The sequence below is a fragment of the Trachurus japonicus genome, chromosome 6 (genome assembly GCF_045865225.1).
Source record: "Trachurus japonicus isolate A0001 chromosome 6, Traja_1.0".
Taxonomy (NCBI): Eukaryota; Metazoa; Chordata; class Actinopteri; order Carangiformes; family Carangidae; genus Trachurus; species Trachurus japonicus.
In genome coordinates, this window is record NC_140912.1 from 24,630,949 (window position 1) to 24,650,222 (window position 19,274).

The window sequence follows — 19,274 nt, forward strand, 5'->3', positions numbered from 1 at the left end:
TCTTGTTTTCTCTTATTTGTACAAGGTAATATATACGTTTATACATAAGATCTGCTGTGACACTGTTTGTGTGAAAAACACCTTGGAGGTGATGTTGCACTGATGTGGGGAACCTAAACTTTCTGCACACACAGATTCGAATAATATTTGATTTGTCATGATTGTGTGAGAACTGAGTCCAGTAAAGATCAAAACATACCTCAAGTAGGATTACCAAGGATAAAGAGCCTTAAGGGTGTGATGATGTATTTTTAATGATGAATGAATGTGTAGATCAAAAATGTATAACAGTTGACTTCTCAGTGAAAAAGTAAACAATCAATTTCTTGACTTGATAGATAGCCTATATAATAAAATTTTAGAATTCCCTTGTGTTAAAATGAAGTATTTGATGAGAGATGTACATGTGAAGTGCACAGTTGACACTTATCTCTCACTATGTTTTGAACACCAACTGTGCAGGTTTAAAAGGTGTCACATTATAAAGGTGAAGATGCACTTTTTTCACAGAGTTATTCATGGTGTGCAGTTAAGCAGCGGTTGTCTGATGGTAGACCTTTTGATATGAACAGTGGAAACTTGCACCTCTCATGGGGAGGACACTGAACTGTGACAGAAAGTAGGTGTTAAGTGTCAGATTGTTGGTTGTCAGAGAGTTAAGGACTCCCAGAAGAAGAACACTCCAGTGTGACCGCTGAAGAGGGACTATCCAACGCCAACCCATGTAATACATCAGCTGCAACACTAAAATGACTGTCAGTGCTTTTAAAGCATGGGGTTATTTAACACTCTGTGTGGCTGTATTGCTTGAAGATTATTTTCTTTTTTCTTTTTTTTTTCTTAACTCACCTGCACTGACAAATATGAGGGCTGCCGTGTTCTGCAAAGGTAGAAAAGAGGCTTTGCCGAATGTCATCGGAAATCTGTCTTTGGAAACAGCCTGAGCAGAAGCTGTTAAAATTTAATAAAGACACAGGTAAGCTCATTAACTCTCCAGGCACACTTACTGTATGAGGGATTAAAGACAGGGGGAAGGGTAAAAAGCAAGGTGGGGGGTTAGACAGAGCGGTAAATTGCCAATGCCATACACAGACACTGTATAGGGTTGTGTGGGAAGATGAATGATCATGTGCACTTGGTTTCATTTCAGCTCCATGCTGGTACCATGAAAAAAGTGCCTTTTTTTCCAGATTTCTGTCTTTCTTCACCACATTCTGTCGAGAATCAAGCTGCTTTTGAAAGCAGATAAAGAAAACACAAGTACCTGCTTGAAAACGTACATGATTTATGTTAAACTCAGCGATTTCTTTCTAAATTTGACTTTTATCTCTGTGACGTGGACCTTTTGTATTCCATTATAAAGTGGCCCAGAAATGTAAAATTATTGCATGTCTCCATTATTCATAGTTTTACTTTGAGAGATCCTACATCTCAGGTGCAACATTTTATTTTTCCATTTGTGTACTGTATGTTTTTTCTCCTCTACGAGTGATAGGATTTATCTACTGTCTAGTGAGGATCAAAAATGTGGCGAAAAGCTGAGATGGACCAAGAGACTGTGATAAAAAGTGATAAACCTACTCAGAGAGAGATAGTGAGAAAACAGCCAACATGCCCAGGATGACAAACTTCAAATGTTGCCGTGCGTCCATACTGTGAAAAGGTCTTGTGTTGGGAGATTCAATGTGATGGGCTGCGGGTATGTGTTCCATGTCAGAGAAAATATTTGGGGCATCAGGGACGTGTCGCAAAGTACTTTCCATTAGGACAAATGAACAGCTGCTCGACTGTCTGTCTGGCTACCTGTCAGTGCAGCCCCAGCTGCCATCTGTATTCATAAAAACACTCTGACAGACATCCAGGAATGGAATAAGTTGATCTCCATTCATCTCAGTTTGTGTGTGCGTCGTGAGTGCATGTGGGGTGAAGAATATGTTGATGATTTATGAGTATCACACTCGAAACAACCACTATTGTTCTTAAATCTGCCAATCTGCTGATTCCTTCCTTCCATCCTTCTTTCCTTTCTTTCTCTTTCTGTCCTTCTTTTTTTCTTGAGTAGAAGAGAAAGCTCCGGGTCAGTGGTTTGTAACAGGCAAACAATGCCATCTGGCAATGAAAGACAAATTAAAGGCCTGTATAAGAAATAAGAGGAAATTTCCATAGTAGTGTTAATGAGCCAGAGCGCATTTAGTGTTAGTCGGTAAAGCTGACAGATGTGTATATTCTTCTGAAACCTTGCATCTCTTTCTCAAGCTCTTTACCAAAATTTCCGACTCCCTTTGCACCTCCATCTGTTTGAGATGAGGCACACAGGAGGTTGTTGACAGTGTCATGATGGCGGTTGTGACATTATCTGGTCTTCTCAGGAATCACTCGGCTGTGTCGCTTCACGTTGCAGAAGTTTACAGTACAACTTCAGGTTTAGCATTAAAACATTCTGTCATGTTAGAGCCCAAAATATAATTATTGTATTTCTTGCTTTTTCCTGGTTTGCGCTAAATGCAAGGAGATGAAATGAGTTAGGCCCCCTCCTCTTAGGACTATGAAGGTGTGGCTAAGTTGTCATGGTAATCCATCCTTGTCAAAACATGGATCTTAGTGGTAGACCATATGACAGACCGGCCTTGCCACAGTCATGCCTCCAGCTTCACCAAAACATCTCAGATCTTGTATAAGCCAAACCTGCAGCAAGAAGGTTTAATTATCTCATGAAATAATGAGTGTATGCCATCCTATGGTACAATAATATGTTGAAGTAATTGTACAATAATCACTGCTTAGATTCTTGAGCCCAGATTTAGTTTAAGTTTTAGTTCTCTTTATTTGTTTCTCATTAAAACTTATCTTGTAGCAGTGAAAAGTTGCTGTGCTCATTAAGATCTGTTCACACAATCAGCAACCAGCCGCTGGTTATTCCTTTTAAATGAGACATGAGTGGGCAAAGCCTGAGATCGGCCGTGTCATTTACAACCTTAACTATTTATCCACTGAAGTGACAAATACAGTTTAAGTCATATGCTGTGTACAAGGCAGGAAATTGCAAAGTGAGGTAAATATTTATTTATCAGCTTTTAACTGCAGGTCACATACTTTACATACTTTCTGACCCTTTCGTAATCCGTGTCATGCAGTTAGAGGATTTGGATGGGCGTTTCCTGCTGCTTCAGAAAGATTAATTTCCATTCATTCTTTATTTCATGGAAATCAATCCGAACTATGTTGATCAGTCTCATCTGTTACATTGATTGCCAAGTCAGCATCTATTTTTTTTGTGAATGTTACAGTGCTGTCGTCTAGTGATGTAGCACAAGTGCAGATTGATTTGAAATAAACACTCTGCCCTGCATTACCTCGTAACAATAATGAATCTTTGACATGAATTAATGCAGACAAGACTTCACTGTGATGGATGAGACAAAGAAGCAAGTCTGAAGTCCTAGTAGATGTTTATGTTGGTGTTAATACCCACCAGGATTCTTGGAGCAGGAGGAAAAATGCATTCAGAATGTCTGTGCTGTAAACGTACAGGATGTGATCTTGAAAAGCGTACTTGCCCTTGAAGTGCAAAAATAAACTTTCAGCTTGTGTTGTGTTTCTGCAGCATGTTCACATGAAAAGAGAGATCAAAATATATGTAAATCAGATCAAAATATATGTGAGTCAGCATCAAAGTTATAGGTTTGGAAGAAAACAAATGAAATGTACAGTGACCAAACTGTCAACTGAAACTTTGACATTATCCTCCATTTATTTAGCTTCTCTTCCTCGGGTGTTTGTGCCTGAAATGACTAACGCCAGGTTATCTCTTGGCAGCATGACATTACCCTGAAGATTTATGGGACAGATTATTGAAAAGTCAGGCATAAAAGGAGACAGGAAACAGAAAATCAATGGCACACTGTGTTTTTACTCCTTGGAATGTCAAATGCTTTTTTGATTTATGGCAACTCTGTCCATATCCGTCCATCCATCCGTCCATCTGTCAATCCATCCACCCTACTAACAGTGTATCTCTCTCTGCGTGTCTCTATTTGGTCTGCTCATGAATGAAGGCAAACCTGAAGGAAGACCCTTTTTACCCACATCTTCTTTTGCCATCTCTCCTCTCTTTCTCTCTCTCTCTCTCTCTTAATGCGTTTAAGTCATTTCAGGCCGAGAGCTCTGCCTCGTAGTTAGTCATTTCCTCCTAGTCTTTCAGGTGACTGGTTGCTTTGTGCTCCAGGTGGAATTGGGGCCTTATCAGCGGCAGGGCAGGGGCCCAGTGGCCACATCACACAGAATACAGCATTTCCTCCAACCGCATGACTGCCCCACATGATTAAACCCAATCTGCCTGGCTGTTGTCTGTGTGACTGTACTTTATTTGTGTGTGTGTGGGTGTGTGGATGTGTGTGGGATGGAGAGAGAGAGTGAGAGAGAGAGAGTGAGTGAGAGTGAGAGAGAGAGACAGCCTGCAGATGTTGTATTGGAGTGTGTCTTATCTGCACTTTGGAGTCCAGAAGAGGGTGCAGAGCAGTACCAATGACTTGCATTTGTTTCTGATCACATTCCTCATGTTCTTGAGTGTGTGAGCCGGGGCCATGGAGGAGGAGGTTAAACTGGGAGCTGGCAGGTGCAGGAAACCTCAGAATCGGAGGTTTTATTCAATGCCAGTCCAGCTCAGTGTCAAGTGAGCAATAGCCTGGCAGCTCACACTTTTGTGTGTCAACAAGGTTCTTTATATCACAGTTTGGGCCAGTCTTTGCATAATGACCTCTTGAATTCGTATTGTACAGCTTTTTATGCGTCCCTTGATAAGTGGGGTGTTAAAAGGACCTTTATTTTCTGCACTTATCTGCCCCAAGTGGCCTTTGTGTGCGTGTGCGTGTGCATGTGTGTGTGCGTGTGTGCGCGAACGCCTGCCTTGGTCTTTGCTTAGACAATCAGATTTAATAACTTATTAATTGAAGGTGCTGGGCTTCTTGTTCTGGCCCACCTTAACCCCTGCCTGTGGGTAATATTTGTAAAAATGTTTTTCATACCTTCAGGTTACTTCGATAAAATTAATGTAGCCGCTGTTTGCCGTTTGCCATCCCACTTGTTAAAAAAAAAAGTTCCTTCGACAGTTTCTTAATTTTCACGTAATGCTTTTTTAGCAGACTGCTGCAGGCTGACTGGACAAAAGGACCAACAATGCCTGTTTGGGCTCCAAACATAACCTCCTACTAAAGAACACTGTGTTTCCACCCTCCGTGCCCTAAATGACTGTGAATGGTTCAAAGTGTTGTTGTTTTTTTTAAGCAAGCTTTGGATGAATAACAAAAGGCAGAAAAGAAAGGAAAGAGAAGCAATCAATGTTTGTCTCTCTTCAGATAAATGCATGGAGCCAGGCAGTGTAAGGCGGTAAAAGGGTAATCTGTGAAACAACAATACCGTGGGCTGACAGGAGACACAGTAATCTAGGCTGGACCCGCACTATCCTTAAACAGAGTGTTCTGTGTCGGAAAGATTACACTGTAAGCTCTGACACCATAATGGTCCTGACACAAAGACACATACACACACTCACAAAATTGCTTTAGCTTCCTGGAGCTTCTGCAAGGGTATCCCTGTTCACAATGTCGTCTTCAGTGGGAGAATGCACTGATAATCTGACTGAGGTCCGCTGACAACAATTAGCAGAGAGGTGGGGAGTGGCTGGAACTAAAGAATAAATGAGATGCACTTTGAGAAATCAGCGATGGAAAGACATGAACAGTGTGTATTTTGCTGGGTGTGCTGTTTGTCCATGGATTAAGGCATTTACCGTCCTGTGAATTAATGTTTAGGCAAATGTTTTGGCTCGGATTTGTCTACAGAGTATGTGACTGCAATATATCAACAACTTCTTTACATACTTTGTTTGTTTCCTTGTGTTTTTTTGTCGCTTCTGAGAATTAATTAATTTACTCAAAAGGTGGCCTTATGACAGCAGAGACACTCCCAGGTGCCCTCTTTACATATGACTGTTACACAACAAGTGCAAAGCAGTAGGCCTTCAGTGAACAAAGGAGACGTGCCAAGGGCAATTGATAAATTAATAAAGAAGTGATTAACGAATGCACTCACACTAAGCCAGTCACATCAATGCTGTTCATAGCAGTGATGCACAATGTCAACACCTCGACAAACAAAAAGTTGGTTCCTCTGGAAATCATATTGTCATCCGGATGCTGCAGTGCGACATGATGTGAAGACATAGCACGACAAATCTGCAGCCAGGCAGATGGTTGTGGTGTGGTTTCTCATTTATTCCTACAGCGATGATAGGAATAAAAAAAGAAAAATACTAATAAAATGTTGATGAAGCCATTTATGTGGCCACATCAATCTGACTATTTCAATTTCAGTTGTATTGTCTCTAATATCATAAGCTGTCACATCATATCTTAGAATGTGACACTGCAGAATTTGCACTGATATGCGTTTCACGAATACAACATGAAACACCACTTTTGCTAAAACGACTGTTGGAAAGGAGGCAGTGACTCACGAGATTGATAAACCACTTAAACTGAGTTGTTGTGGTGTGTGGGCTCATTTTGTAGCAGCCTGGTTCCACCTCCATGTGATTTAGTCAAGGTAAACAGTGGACACCTGTGCTTTATGGCGGTAGATTCATCAATGTGTCATGTCCTGCTGCCTTCAGGTTTTGCAGGGTTTTAAAGTCGTAGTAGTTGTGGTTATTTGACGTGGGATTGTATGAGATACTTATCCACAGTCAGTGTACTATTTGCAGTGGGTCGACATTGGTGCCTTCCCAGTTTGGAGAAGCAGGGAGAGGGACAGTAGAACACCTAAAAAAGAAAGAAAAAAAGAACATTTTAGCCATCTAAGAAACATTTTTACACCCTAAAAACTGTTTCATTTTAAACATGTGATACATTTTGAATAGTTTCACTCCTTTATGAATCAGTCAATCAGCTGATCTACAGAGCAACACAGTGCTCAAGTGTACTTATGTGTAGGATAGAGGAAGCTCAACCGCTGAGAAAATGTAGTGCCAGAGGCCTGTTGATGCAACACTTAAGCAATGAAAACATTCAGACTATATATTTGTACACTTAACCTGTTTTTTTCTCGGCTGGGCATTTCTTAAGTGGCTAGAATATGTTTTATTACTGATCAGACACAGGTAGGAGAATTGATGTGCGCTGGAAGCAGGAAACACAGCCAGCTCATCCAGACAAAACCAAGGCCAGACAGAAAACACCAAGGAGAGGAACACAATGAAAACACACAGGAGTGAGGAGAGGGCAGAGCAGAACGTTAACATTGTGCATTCACTTCACATTCAATCTGAACACACATTTAAACTTACAGCAGCTAAATATGCTCCCTATAAAAAAAAAAGTCTTAATCTCTTCCATGTCTTTTAATTGTAGTGTCTGTGCTCTCTCACTAATAGTTTTTTATCTTCTCCTCACCATCACTCTAACAGTTTGAGGCGTCTGTGAATGAGGGCTCGACGGGGGTGGTGGTCAACCTGACGGTAGATGACAGAGATGATCCAGCCACCGAGGCGTGGAGAGCTACCTACTCGATAATAAGCGGAGATCCTACACAGAGCTTTGAGATCCAGACCAACCTAGACAACAATGAGGGAATGCTGTCAGTCGTCAAGGTAAAGTATACAGTAGGGCAGGCTATAGTGACTTTCTATACTGCATTATCACCCTTTCATTACTCTACCAATCATTTTCTCCATTCAGCCTCTGGACTACGAGGCCACGGCGTTCCACAAACTACTCATCAAAGTGGAGAATGAGAAGCCTCTGGTTGCCGATGTCGGCTACGGCCCCAGCGCCACAGCCACTGTCCATGTCACAGTCCTGGACGTCAACGAGGGCCCCGTCTTCTTTCCCGATCCTCTGACAGTCACCAAGATGGAAAACATCCCTGTGGGCAGCTATGTGGCCTCCCTCAACGCCACAGATCCAGATATATTACAGATACAGAGCGTCAGGTAAGACTTGAAGTGAAACTAACTGAAATTGAACTGCGGGAGTTTTTTTTGCTTGTGTTGTGTATAAGAAAATGAGATGAGAAAAAGCATGAGAGAGCGCTTGTTTGTGTTGTGTGATTGAATGTCATCTGCTGTTGCTCGCTGCTCAAAATTGTCAGTAATGAGCTTTCTGATTTTCACTCTGCTCGGTTGAGGAGTGTTATCAAGAATTGCTTGCTAATGGGTCTCTTCAAGCAGGATTTCTTTTAAAGCTTTCTTTCATGTAAAGGCATTTTTGTTGTTTTGCCAGTGAGGTTTGCAGTTTTCCCCCTGTCAGATGACTCAACAAGGTGATCTAGCATGTAGCACAGTGTCAAAGAAGCACAGTTTTATCATGTCAGATCATAATTTCCCTGCTGTCTGGACATCTCAATCGGTCAGCCCTCATCACTCCACCTTTTTTATCTCCTCATCCTGATTCCATAACTGTATTCCTCATCTGCAGTGCTTTCTTTGAACTGTTAGGCTGCTTTATCTGTCTGTGTTGTGTAAACAGATTAAATATATTGCCTGGACAATCCACAATTTACTGACACAGGTCAAACCGTTCACCCCAGTCAAGCGTAAAGTCAAAATGGGACAGCTCATTAATTTTAATTCTGTTACAGAAAAAGCCCCATCTCAAATATTACCATCATAACAGGAAGGCTATTAGTTTCACTATATGCTACAATAAAAATTGTTCCTCTTGCTGCCAGACGGAGCCCCATAGCTTGTGTTGCACTTACTTTTACAAGATGGAGAACTTATCATTGCATTTATTGGCTTTCAGAGTTAATTTATACTCAATTTAGATTGCTCTTTTTCTGCACTCTTGGCGTTGTACATCTTGTAAAAACTGTGTTAAGTAAACACATTGCGGATAATAATGACCCAAGGAAATAAAACCCACCAGTTTGTGACTTTATTTTAAAATGTTGACAGAGCTTTATGTGCTGTAAAATGTGTGCTCATTTTTTCAGTATCTACATGCTACATAACGTGGCATTAGCACTGAAATCACCCATCGGGTCACCTGACCATATATTCCTAAAAACATGCACAAGCTGGTTTCACAAACTGGAATACTTTCACTAAAAGGTAGTTTTTGTTTTGTTTTGAGGCTTGTGGAGGTGAAAATTATGAAACATACTCTGAACAGTGTGGTGAACAAATTACGCTTATTTTAAATCACACAAGTTGCTCACATCATCTTATTAACATGCTCATAATGACATAGCAGTTTGTCATAATGGTGTTGCTTGCTAACATTTGAAAATTAGCACTAAATATAACGTCAATCAAATTTTCCATATGTGGTCATAAACTGAATTTCTGGAGATATTACGACTGTGAGTTTTGAACAGACTACAAATATCAACCAGAAGTGACAGGATCACCAAAGCTGTTAGGATTCATCCTTTCCTTTCAAAAGCTACGGATACGTTTGTCTGGTTCATTGTGGTGGACTGAATGACAGAGCCATCCATGGAGCAGGCATGGCTTAAAAGGATCATAGACCCTGTAGCTCACTTCTAAATTGATACCATGGAAGATTTTACTGATATCACTTAAAGCAGAGACGTCCAGACGGAGACAAAATCTATAAGCCAGTTTCCCTCTTTTTATATAAACACTGTTTTATGCATAAGACCATTCAGACGAGAGGAAAACCTCAGACAAACCCAGTGTGAGGTAGAAAACAGTGTTATATTCTTTTTATTCTCACTGCATTCAGTCTTACATCTTATTTACGTGTCCTTCAGTAACCCATACACTGCTTCTGAATAGCACTCCAACAGAAAAACTTTCCATCGATGCAAGATAAAGTTTCTGGGTATGCTGTCATTGAATGAAGACTGAAGAGTATAGCAGCAAGATTTTCTATATTACTTGCTCAGGTTGATTTTTAAAGCTATATTGATCACATACAGTAAAAGTGATCTCTCAAGATTTTGGTGACGTTTCATCTATCTATAACCACAGAGGGATGTGTGTTTTTGAAACTTTGCTGCGTCTTTGACTCATCTTTCAAGGCAAAGATCTGCATCTAACTTTATCCTTCCTGCTCTGCTCCTCTTATCTTCCGCATACATTTCTGTATTTATTTCATGGCCTCTGTGTTTGTTATTTTATCCTGTGACATTTTCGAAATAACTGTGATTTTGAAGTGTCATAGCTGTGACCTGCAGGTTGAGGATACTATGACAGACGGACAGTTGGAGAGTTGGAAATAAAGAGGTAGCATGTAGAGAATGAAATCAGTAGAAAGGAAAAAAAGAGAGAGATCTGTTTACCTTTTTCTCTTCTTTCCTTCCTGTCTGCGCATTATTGTGCAGATAGGACGTGTGTATGTATGTGTGTGTTTCAGTGCGTCTGCCCTGGGATGTGTACATCAAATGCATTTGACATGGAACACAGTCGGTGAGTGTGACTTGACTCAGGGTCCAGCACAGTGACTCTGTAAAAATCTGGGAGAACAACCTTAATTTTCTTAACCATTAAAATATCATAATCATTAACATGGGACATAGAAATGCACATAAAGAGGACTACTCATGCATGATCGTCTGCTCTGTGTGCTTTTTGTTGATAAACAACATATGGAGAAAGACTGGGTCATAAAGCAACCAGCTGCTACATTTGTTAAAGGAACTCAACTCAGTGCTTACTAGGACTATTGTTACCTGGGGTCCTCCTGTGAATTACAATAATTAGAGCGGTCATCCATATTCTTAAACCTGTGCAAATCTGCCATGTGTGACATTTCTGGAGAGCAGCTCGACCTCAAAAGCAGCACCAGGTCCCACCCAGACAGAATTAAAACTCCGTTGGGGAATGAACTATTTGCCATGCTGCTTTAACTCAATTCTTCAATGCAGGTGGCATTTTAGCCAGCGCCAAATTACACGAGGCAGTTTATCACGTAGTCTGCTGAAAAATGGTGTGTCTCTACCAACTGAGCTCAGTAAACTCTTTAAAAGGAAAGTCGAAAGTTTTCACACTGAGAAAATGACAGATACTTGTCCATAATATAGGTTTATTTCATACATGCTCTATACACTAATTGACATGTTTGCAGCTAGTACACAAAAGTCAACATTTCAATAACAAATAGACAACAATATGTTTTCCCAAGGATTTCAAAGTAATTTTTAATTTGCATTCACAAAGCTGTTTCACTACCACCCACAATCAGTTATAATGTTTTCCAGCTGTGAGCTGCATCATTGTCATTGTGCATTGCACTGTGGGAGAAGTGCCCATCAAGCATTTTTAATATGCATGCTGACTTTTTTGAGTGTACTTTATTTTGTCACTCTTCCAGTGTGAAAGCACAACACACTCAAAACCTGCGGGAGACACAGTTACTTTAAAAAGCCCTCTGCACCTGGAGCTCTCTTGTGATTTCACTTATTTAACAGATACTGTATGACCTGCTCATAGTGCTCTATAAGAGACGCTGCTGTATAACATCCATAAAACACTGTAACGTTCCTTCTGTCAAATTGCGCCAGATATTAATGTTAATGTGATTTAAAATCACCAATGTATTTAGTGAGCCCTGCAGGTAAATTTGCTTACCACTCCATCAACATTCAGGGGTACATTTTGCAATCAGAATCTAGGAAACTCTAAAGGATGTTCACCTTTTCACAAGAGATATTCTGATTTGTCACAGAAGCACAGACATAATTAAAAACATAATTTATCATTGTATTGTAATTATAAGTGTATGTAATTTCCACGGCCCACGTTTTGTGCATCCTGCTGTTGTGATTTTCTACTTGGAGACATACATTTTCATTTTAATGAAGTTAGGCTGCCTTTTCAGGCAGGTTTGAAAGAATGAAAGCTTTACCAAAAAAATGTTTTGTTTTTTTGTGCACAAATAAGAAAAGGACATTTATTTAGAAGCGAGCCAAAATGTTACATCCTCATTTTTAAAATGTTAAAGCAGATGGGTTAATTGGAAAATTATTTCTTTTTAGTATGCCAAGATTGTCTCTTGATAAACAACCGCAATTATCGAAAACAGTGTTTGGGATTTTTGCACTCCTACGTTAAAAGGCTGAAAATGTCGGCCATAGTCGAAAGGTAAAAAGGTCAGTAGGCCAATGTAGCAATAAGACAACACACACATTACCAAGACCCTGAAAGCCAAGCAGCTAAATGGAATTCAGTTATCATTTGTTTTATTATTTATAGCTGTGCTTCCTCCACTGTGGCATATCACAGTGTCCTCTGTGAATAAAGTCTATTACCAAGGAGTCAGGAGTGTGGAATAAGGAAAACAAGAAACAGGGAAATCCAAGCAGTGATATCGGAATAATCCTCAATGGAAGTCATTTTGACACTTTGACCATAAATACTAAAGATTTCACCATAAATTACCGAATGAAGCATCAAGAACTGCAGTCATACTTTTCATCCATGTTTTAGAATGGATAGAAGGTTAAAGATCAGGCCTTAAGATGGCAGTAATTTGAGGTTTTATCACTCAAACTGATTGAACAATCAACAGTTGATTTTATTCAAAGTTTGAAAGAGATTGCAAGAATATCCATCAAACCAGTGTAGTGGTAAGAATTGGACCAGGCTGTGCTGTGAAAGGTTCTCATTAAGCCTCATTTCCAGTCCACGGCCAGGCAGGGTTAGTTAGGGCTATCTCATTATCCAGGTTATTACACTGCTTTCCTTTACCTATTTTTTTTCTTAATGTTGTTGAGAAACAGGTTATTTGCCCGCAAGGGTGTAACATTTCAGCCAATAAATGAAATCTGTTACACTTTGACCACAAACACTTTGAAGTAGCATGGAGTCCGATGAGCCCATAGGGTCTCCCAGTCGTTAATGATCTCATCACTTCCCTGCTCTCCTTTCATAACAGTGATGGTGTGAAGAGAAATATTTTTTGGACATATTATTAAATTTGAATGATAAAAGAAATGTTTCACAGAGACACATCTATGCTTCACATGAGTCACATGATAGAACTATTAATAGTTTCTTTTTTAAAATCTTAAATAGCATTAATTAAATCATTGCTCAGGGCAAACAAGAGTTATGTTTTTAATTTACCTTATTTAGCACAAGGGTAAAATGAATGATTAAAACAAAAACAGAGCTGTTTGTCTTTCCTGATGCATCACTATGCACCGTTCCTTCCCCCAAACTGACCCTACACAGCGCCTATTCCTGTTCTCCCTCGTAAACAGACAAGTTACATAATTACACCAAATATGAGTCGTTTTAATCCTGTTCAGTATTTAGGCCAAACCATTAGGCTGTGGGGGATTTGACTCATGTTACTGCTAAAGAAGTTTTCAAGTCCTCTTTGCTGGGTTTAGGCTTCAGTTGAGCAAAAATGGTTTTGTGAGAGTGCTGAGGAAGACACCAGACAGACGGCGACAGCGTGGATGGGAGACAAGCAAAGTTGGACTTGTTTATTTGGCTCTGGTAAACCTCCAACTGCAGAAATGTTTTGCTTGATGCGTGGGCACTTGACATTGAGAAAATGTATTGCACTTCAGGGTAGATTTGTACCCTGAAATTTTGAAGAAAGTTTAGTCAGAAAGTTTACTTTGATATTCTTCAAATCCTGTCTTAAACTTGACTCTTCACGCTGCTGTGGTGCCAATCTGGTAGGCTGTGAAGAGAGGAGCAAATAATTTGAAGTGTCATTAGGAAGTTTGGCTAATTTAATTAGGTCTCATTCCAAACGACAGGACTCTCATCAGTTGTCAAATAACTATTTACATTCATGTAATTGGTGCTTGATTGGAAAAGGAGACTGTGTTTTCAGCAGAAAATAAGGACCCTCACCTGCACTCTAGATTTAACGCAGCAGCTTAACATGTCTCTGTAGAATTGAGACAAACATTGGCCAGACAAGAAAATTGAGCTTTTATTTTCATTTCCTGTTTTTCTTATTTTGTCTTGTTGTAGCATGTGCAGTTCATGTTTTTCCCTTTTCTTTCTAGACAATCAGAGTAAATATTTTCTTAAACTAGTCGAACCATAGCAAACATTTCCAATGGTTTTCCACAACAAAGGGAAGCTGTAGAGGGACATAATGACATGAAGAGGGACAGAATGACACAAAGAATAAATAATAATGAATTTGATGGAAAAAATTTAAGGGAAAAGAACTGTAATGGCAACAAAATTAAGGCAATCTCCAGTGTATTTCTGACTGTCACATTGCCATACTTCCCAGTTTAGCCAAAGCCCAGAGGTCCCAGACTCAGCCACTTCTCCACTGCGACTTCTCCATTTCCTCCAAAATACTCTTAAGTTGTGTTCTTCGCCTTGCTTTTGAAAATAGAGGGAATCTCAAACAGTTGGGTCATCCATTATTCAGTAGGTACCTGTCTACTTTCACTTCTCACTGTGGTCATATTCAAGTTAAAAGGGATGGGACTTAAAAGGAGAGGGATGGGGAGCTGGAATGTCAGGCTCCAAAACTGGCAGGTAGCTTTGAGGAGGTGAGTAAAGTGAAGAGGAACGGGAGAGTGTGAGACAGATTGGACCGACAGACTGCGAAAAAGACTGTGTGTGCGGGGGTGTTGAATGCTACTAAGACTGATTTGAGAGAGGTCAGGCAGTGTGATCACCTTCTGATCAGCCTGAAATTGTCTGCACAGGATAACCAAGGCAGGAGGGAAGAGAGAGATAGAGGAAGGATGCAGGACATGAGAGAACGACAAGAGCCAGACATACCAAGAGAGCAAACTGGGGATGATGTAATGCAGTGGACTGACTTCATGATTATAGCAGATTGACATTAGTGAAGATTTGATTGGCTGCAAATGTGTCCAGCCAGATATGATGGGCCAGTCAAATAATGCTGGTTGTTTCAAAGTGCACGAACAGCATGGGAATGGTGATGAAACAGGAAAGTAGAGGAAAATCAATAATGAACTTTTGCTAACTAATTCCAAAAGTTAGCCCAAAGTTCAAAGTGGCCATGTACACACAACAGCAGAAGTTTACCACAAACAAGTGAAACTAAATGGATTTAGCCTACAACCACTCTGGCTATGTCTCCATTGCTTTCTCTCAACACATCACATTAAAAATTAACCCTGTCAAAAAAAAAAAAAAATACAGTGCAGATCCACTAACTCAGTCACCCACACAGCGTAACAAATTCTGTGTGTAGGCAAAGTCTTCAGAGTTCAACAGGAGTGTTACAGGAGACAACGGTGGACACTTTTCACAGTTCTTTAGTCATCTGTAACAATCAGTGCAACTATGTGAAATCTACACTGCCTTTCTTTTTCTTTTTGTTTTCGTTTCTGTTAGTAAAAGGCCACAGGCTTGGATGTTTGCCCACACTTACTCTTGTGCATCTTATTTGTGCATTAGGAGCTGGTGATCATGACTGAACCAAAATGTATGTAATTTGCGAAAAGGCACAAACAAAATGCCAAATGACAGGTCCTTTATCGCTGCTTTATCCACCAGTATGCTCACAGAAAGCACTTGCTCATATGACAAGGGGTCCAAGAGATCCCAGTGTGTCTATTTTTCAGTCTAATAAGCTCTGTTTATCAGTGTGGTTATTCAAGCAAGATTCATTCTGTACTTATTCAGTGTTTATTACATGAATTCAATCAACCCAAGCAGTTTAAAGGCCATCCAAACATTGGAGCTATCAGTAATCTACTCTACTATTCCACCCCCTGTGCCCAGTGGTACTAAAGGTGATAAGGGCTTCACCTGTAAGAACCACCGCATATCTGCAAATATGGCATATGCAATGTAAAGAAAATCGAAAATATATAATCATTTTAAATGTTTCCTGTTATTAGGTTTTGTAAAATGCACCAATTCATTCAAACATCTGTTTCATTTATTCTGGTACTCACCTCAAACATAGATACAATGGGAGCGTGTATCCTGAGAGATGTATTTCTGACATAATGTGATTTTTTTTTTTTTTGCACAGACATCGATACAGAAATCAATATTGTCATAATGAAGAGAGGACAGGAGGAGGAGCAGGTCAAAATTTGAACAATGCTCTGTTCCTGTCCTCCGTCACGAGAAGCTGAAAACACAATATATGTGTATTTATAACCTTAACACTGCTATTGCACAACTATAAAAACAAAAATACAGGGATTATTAATTCCATTAGATATTATAAAATTGCACCAGAAAGATTATTGTATTTTTCTGCAGATACTTAACCAAACTGCCACCCAGAGTCAGGCAGGGCAACGTTGCTGCCGTACTGTTTGAAGCTCTATTGCATCACCTTAAGTGAGATGAGCTGTCTTAGAGAAACTTTTCAAGGATACGAGTTGCAGGTTTTCATTTTTAAAGTCACAATGTGCTGCAAGATACAGGCTGAGTCACACAGTCTTTTCCATTGTCTTTGTGTCTCTTCTCGCTGTCCTTCTGGGACGTGGAGGGGCTGATTACGAGCTAATCAGACGTTTTGATTTGTTTCTCATTTATAGCGGCTGAGTAAAGGCATGCCAAACGTGAGGTAAAAGGGTGGGAGAGAGAGAGAGAGAAAGGAAGACAGAGTGGGTGTGAGGGAGCGGCTTTAGTCATACACTCAGTGTGCCAGGAAATAATTAAAACAATCCTAAAAGATGCCAAGAGGAATAGGGAGAGAGGGATGCTGTGCTCTGAAGCAGGAGTAAATTGCTTTTCTTCCTGTTAATTAAAGGGTTATGCCTTTCAACTGATGCAACGAGGTTCTATTTTGCACCTTAAATTGATAATAACTTTTTTGTTCAGTGTTGTTACTCAAGCTTGCTAATTTATGAAAATGATGTTACACTCAATGAGGAAGGCACACTGGTGTCACTCTGAGTGAATGCACAGACACTCTCGCTCATAGGCTGGTTTGCTTTCTCTGCGCAGTCATGTGTCAAAGGAATGTCTCCGCATATTCCTCTCTGTTCCTGCCAGATGTTGACAGTACTGTACGAACCTTTTATTTCATCTTTGATTTTCAGCCTCGCAGATTCTCTGCACTGTTGCTGTTAAGTCAACACAGTGGGTCTTTGTTCGGGGTACTCAGCAGAGCGTCTGCAGTTGTTGAGTGGAGCTGGCAGAGAGCCTCAACTAGACTTTACCTGGCTCACAGCAAACAATAGTCAATGGGCTGAAAAGAGCACAGAGAGCCTCTGAGGCTGAATCCATATTCAGTCAGACTCTTACATGGGTTTTAAACAAGCCAGGGTGCAACATTAGATCGTTACCTGTTGAGTGCTGAGTGACAACAGGCAAGGCAAAGAAACTGTCCTCTCTGGTGATGCCACCTGAGGAAACATGGAGGAGGAAATCAAAAGAAGAAAATGGCAGCAACAGATACATGAAGTTGTTTCTGTACAAGGCAGCATTTAGACAGCATCATATCTTTCAGCTTTTACCTCTCCACTGGCTCCCAATTGCCTCATTTCCTCTGAGTGATGTGCTAATTGCTACTTGCATCATTATCATATAGCACTATACATACCCTAATCAAAACTGCCTCACACTCCTCTGTTCATGCCTACTCTGACACCTTTTACTGGGTTTGCATACTTTCCTTGTCGGCACGTATAGACAAACCTCGACTGAGTCTCTGACAGATGATTGATGCGACATGTGCCAGCGTTTGCTTTCTCCTTTCTCAGCGCTGTCACATTTATTTCCCCTGTATAGACCTGCTGCACTGTGCTGATACAGAGCAGAAATATGAACAGGTGTGACGTGGGTAATTTGTCCTCATGGCCTGGAGCAGTGGTTGGCCAAAAGTGGGCAGCTCAGCTCAGTTTAAAGTTGAAATCCAGCCCAGGGTGGCTGACTGTGGTCTTTGTACTAGACCCCAAAGGAATCACATATTTTTCAAGCATAATGGCTTCAAAGCCAAATTCTTCCCCTCTCTCTCTCTGGCTCTCTTTTTATTTCTCCCTCTCTCTCTCTTGCTATTATGAGAAAAAGACAAAAATGATACAATTTTATTATCATAGATCAAAAGCTATGCAAATGATTTTTGACCTCTGATGTGTATTACAGTAAATGTCCCAATTACGCTCACTAACACATGTGTAAGGTGAAATGCAGTGCTTGCTTCCATTCCTTTCTGCCAGGAGTGTGGGAGGGCTAGTTGAAAAAGAAAAAAAAAAAGATAAATTAGTTGCAGGTTTGCAAGAAAAATAAACAGCAAAAAGATGTTTGGTATTTTGTATTCTTCTGCACTAGCTTAGTTTTATTTATCCAAACATTCAGCAATTGTCTGGCCACTTAAATCTCCAAAAGGGTTTTTGCAGATTTGGCCTCTATAGTTCAAATAAGCTCTCAGAGAAAATATACAGTAGAGTTATTTTCAAACAGCTCATTAGTGTATAGAAAAGCACAGGCGTTCAATTACCATTAAGTCCAGCTATGTCTGAAAAGATGGGAAATGGGAAGTGTTTGTGCACTGTCTCATTTGTTGACTGATTTGTTTGGGTCTGCTCTGGTTTTGGAGATAAACACATAGAACCATGGGAAATAGATAAAATATGATGTTTTTGTCAGCTGTTAAGTGTTAACCATGTACAGTGTAGAGTGGGGTTTTAGAGCTTTTTTTTTTTTTTTTTTTTTTTTTGCTGAAAACAGCTGCTCATTGTGTTTGAAAACTTCACCACAAGAGCAGTGAGAGTGAAGCACAACAGAGAAGTTGCAGGTCATAAACCAAAACAAAGAGCTTAAATATGCTAGAAGACCTGAAGAGGATTGCAGAATGAGGTGCTGATTGTGGGGGGTCGCCACAAGCGGCACTTGAAGCTTTACCCGACTGTGCAAGCTGTGAGTGTTTTTCTTTTAAAGAGTTTCACCACCTATTTATATCTCCAGGTGTCCTAACATGCCCCCTAGGAGCTCTGAACCCATTTGACTCTAAGTGAGTTGAGGTCACTGGTTTCCTCTCAGTAGAGGGGAGTTGCTTCCAAAATGGATTTAGAGATAACTGTGTTCAACGGTCAGTTCAGGCAATAAGGGTTTAGAGGGTGTGCGGTGGGCACAGCTTTGCAAAACTGGATCTGCGCGTTAAATAGAGTTGGGAGGAGGCCGAGGTGGAGATTGAGAGGGCAGAGAATTCGTTTTTATTGCACACTTATTCACAGTTCCAGTGTCAAGCGCCCCTGTCTTATCTGCGCTCTCAGTCCCTCTCCTTATCTCACTCTCCTTGCTCTGCCCCTCTCTATTTTTTTTTACTCCTTCTCTTCTCTTTTTGGACCAAGTGTAGAGTTGTTATGGCCAAACACAAGTCGTTACAGCC

The 19,274-nt window shown here is 40.3% G+C and overlaps 1 protein-coding gene across 1 annotated transcript in view; it reads left to right on the plus strand.

The window, feature by feature from the left end:
- Positions 1 to 19,274, plus strand: part of cdh13 (cadherin 13, H-cadherin (heart)) — a 295,317-nt gene that overhangs the window by 231,342 nt on the left and 44,701 nt on the right. The window contains exons 10-11 of the mRNA XM_085779939.1: positions 7,463 to 7,645; positions 7,734 to 7,987. Coding sequence (XP_085636065.1) covers positions 7,463 to 7,645; positions 7,734 to 7,987 — 437 coding nt within the window. The remainder of the gene's footprint in view (positions 1 to 7,462; positions 7,646 to 7,733; positions 7,988 to 19,274) is intronic.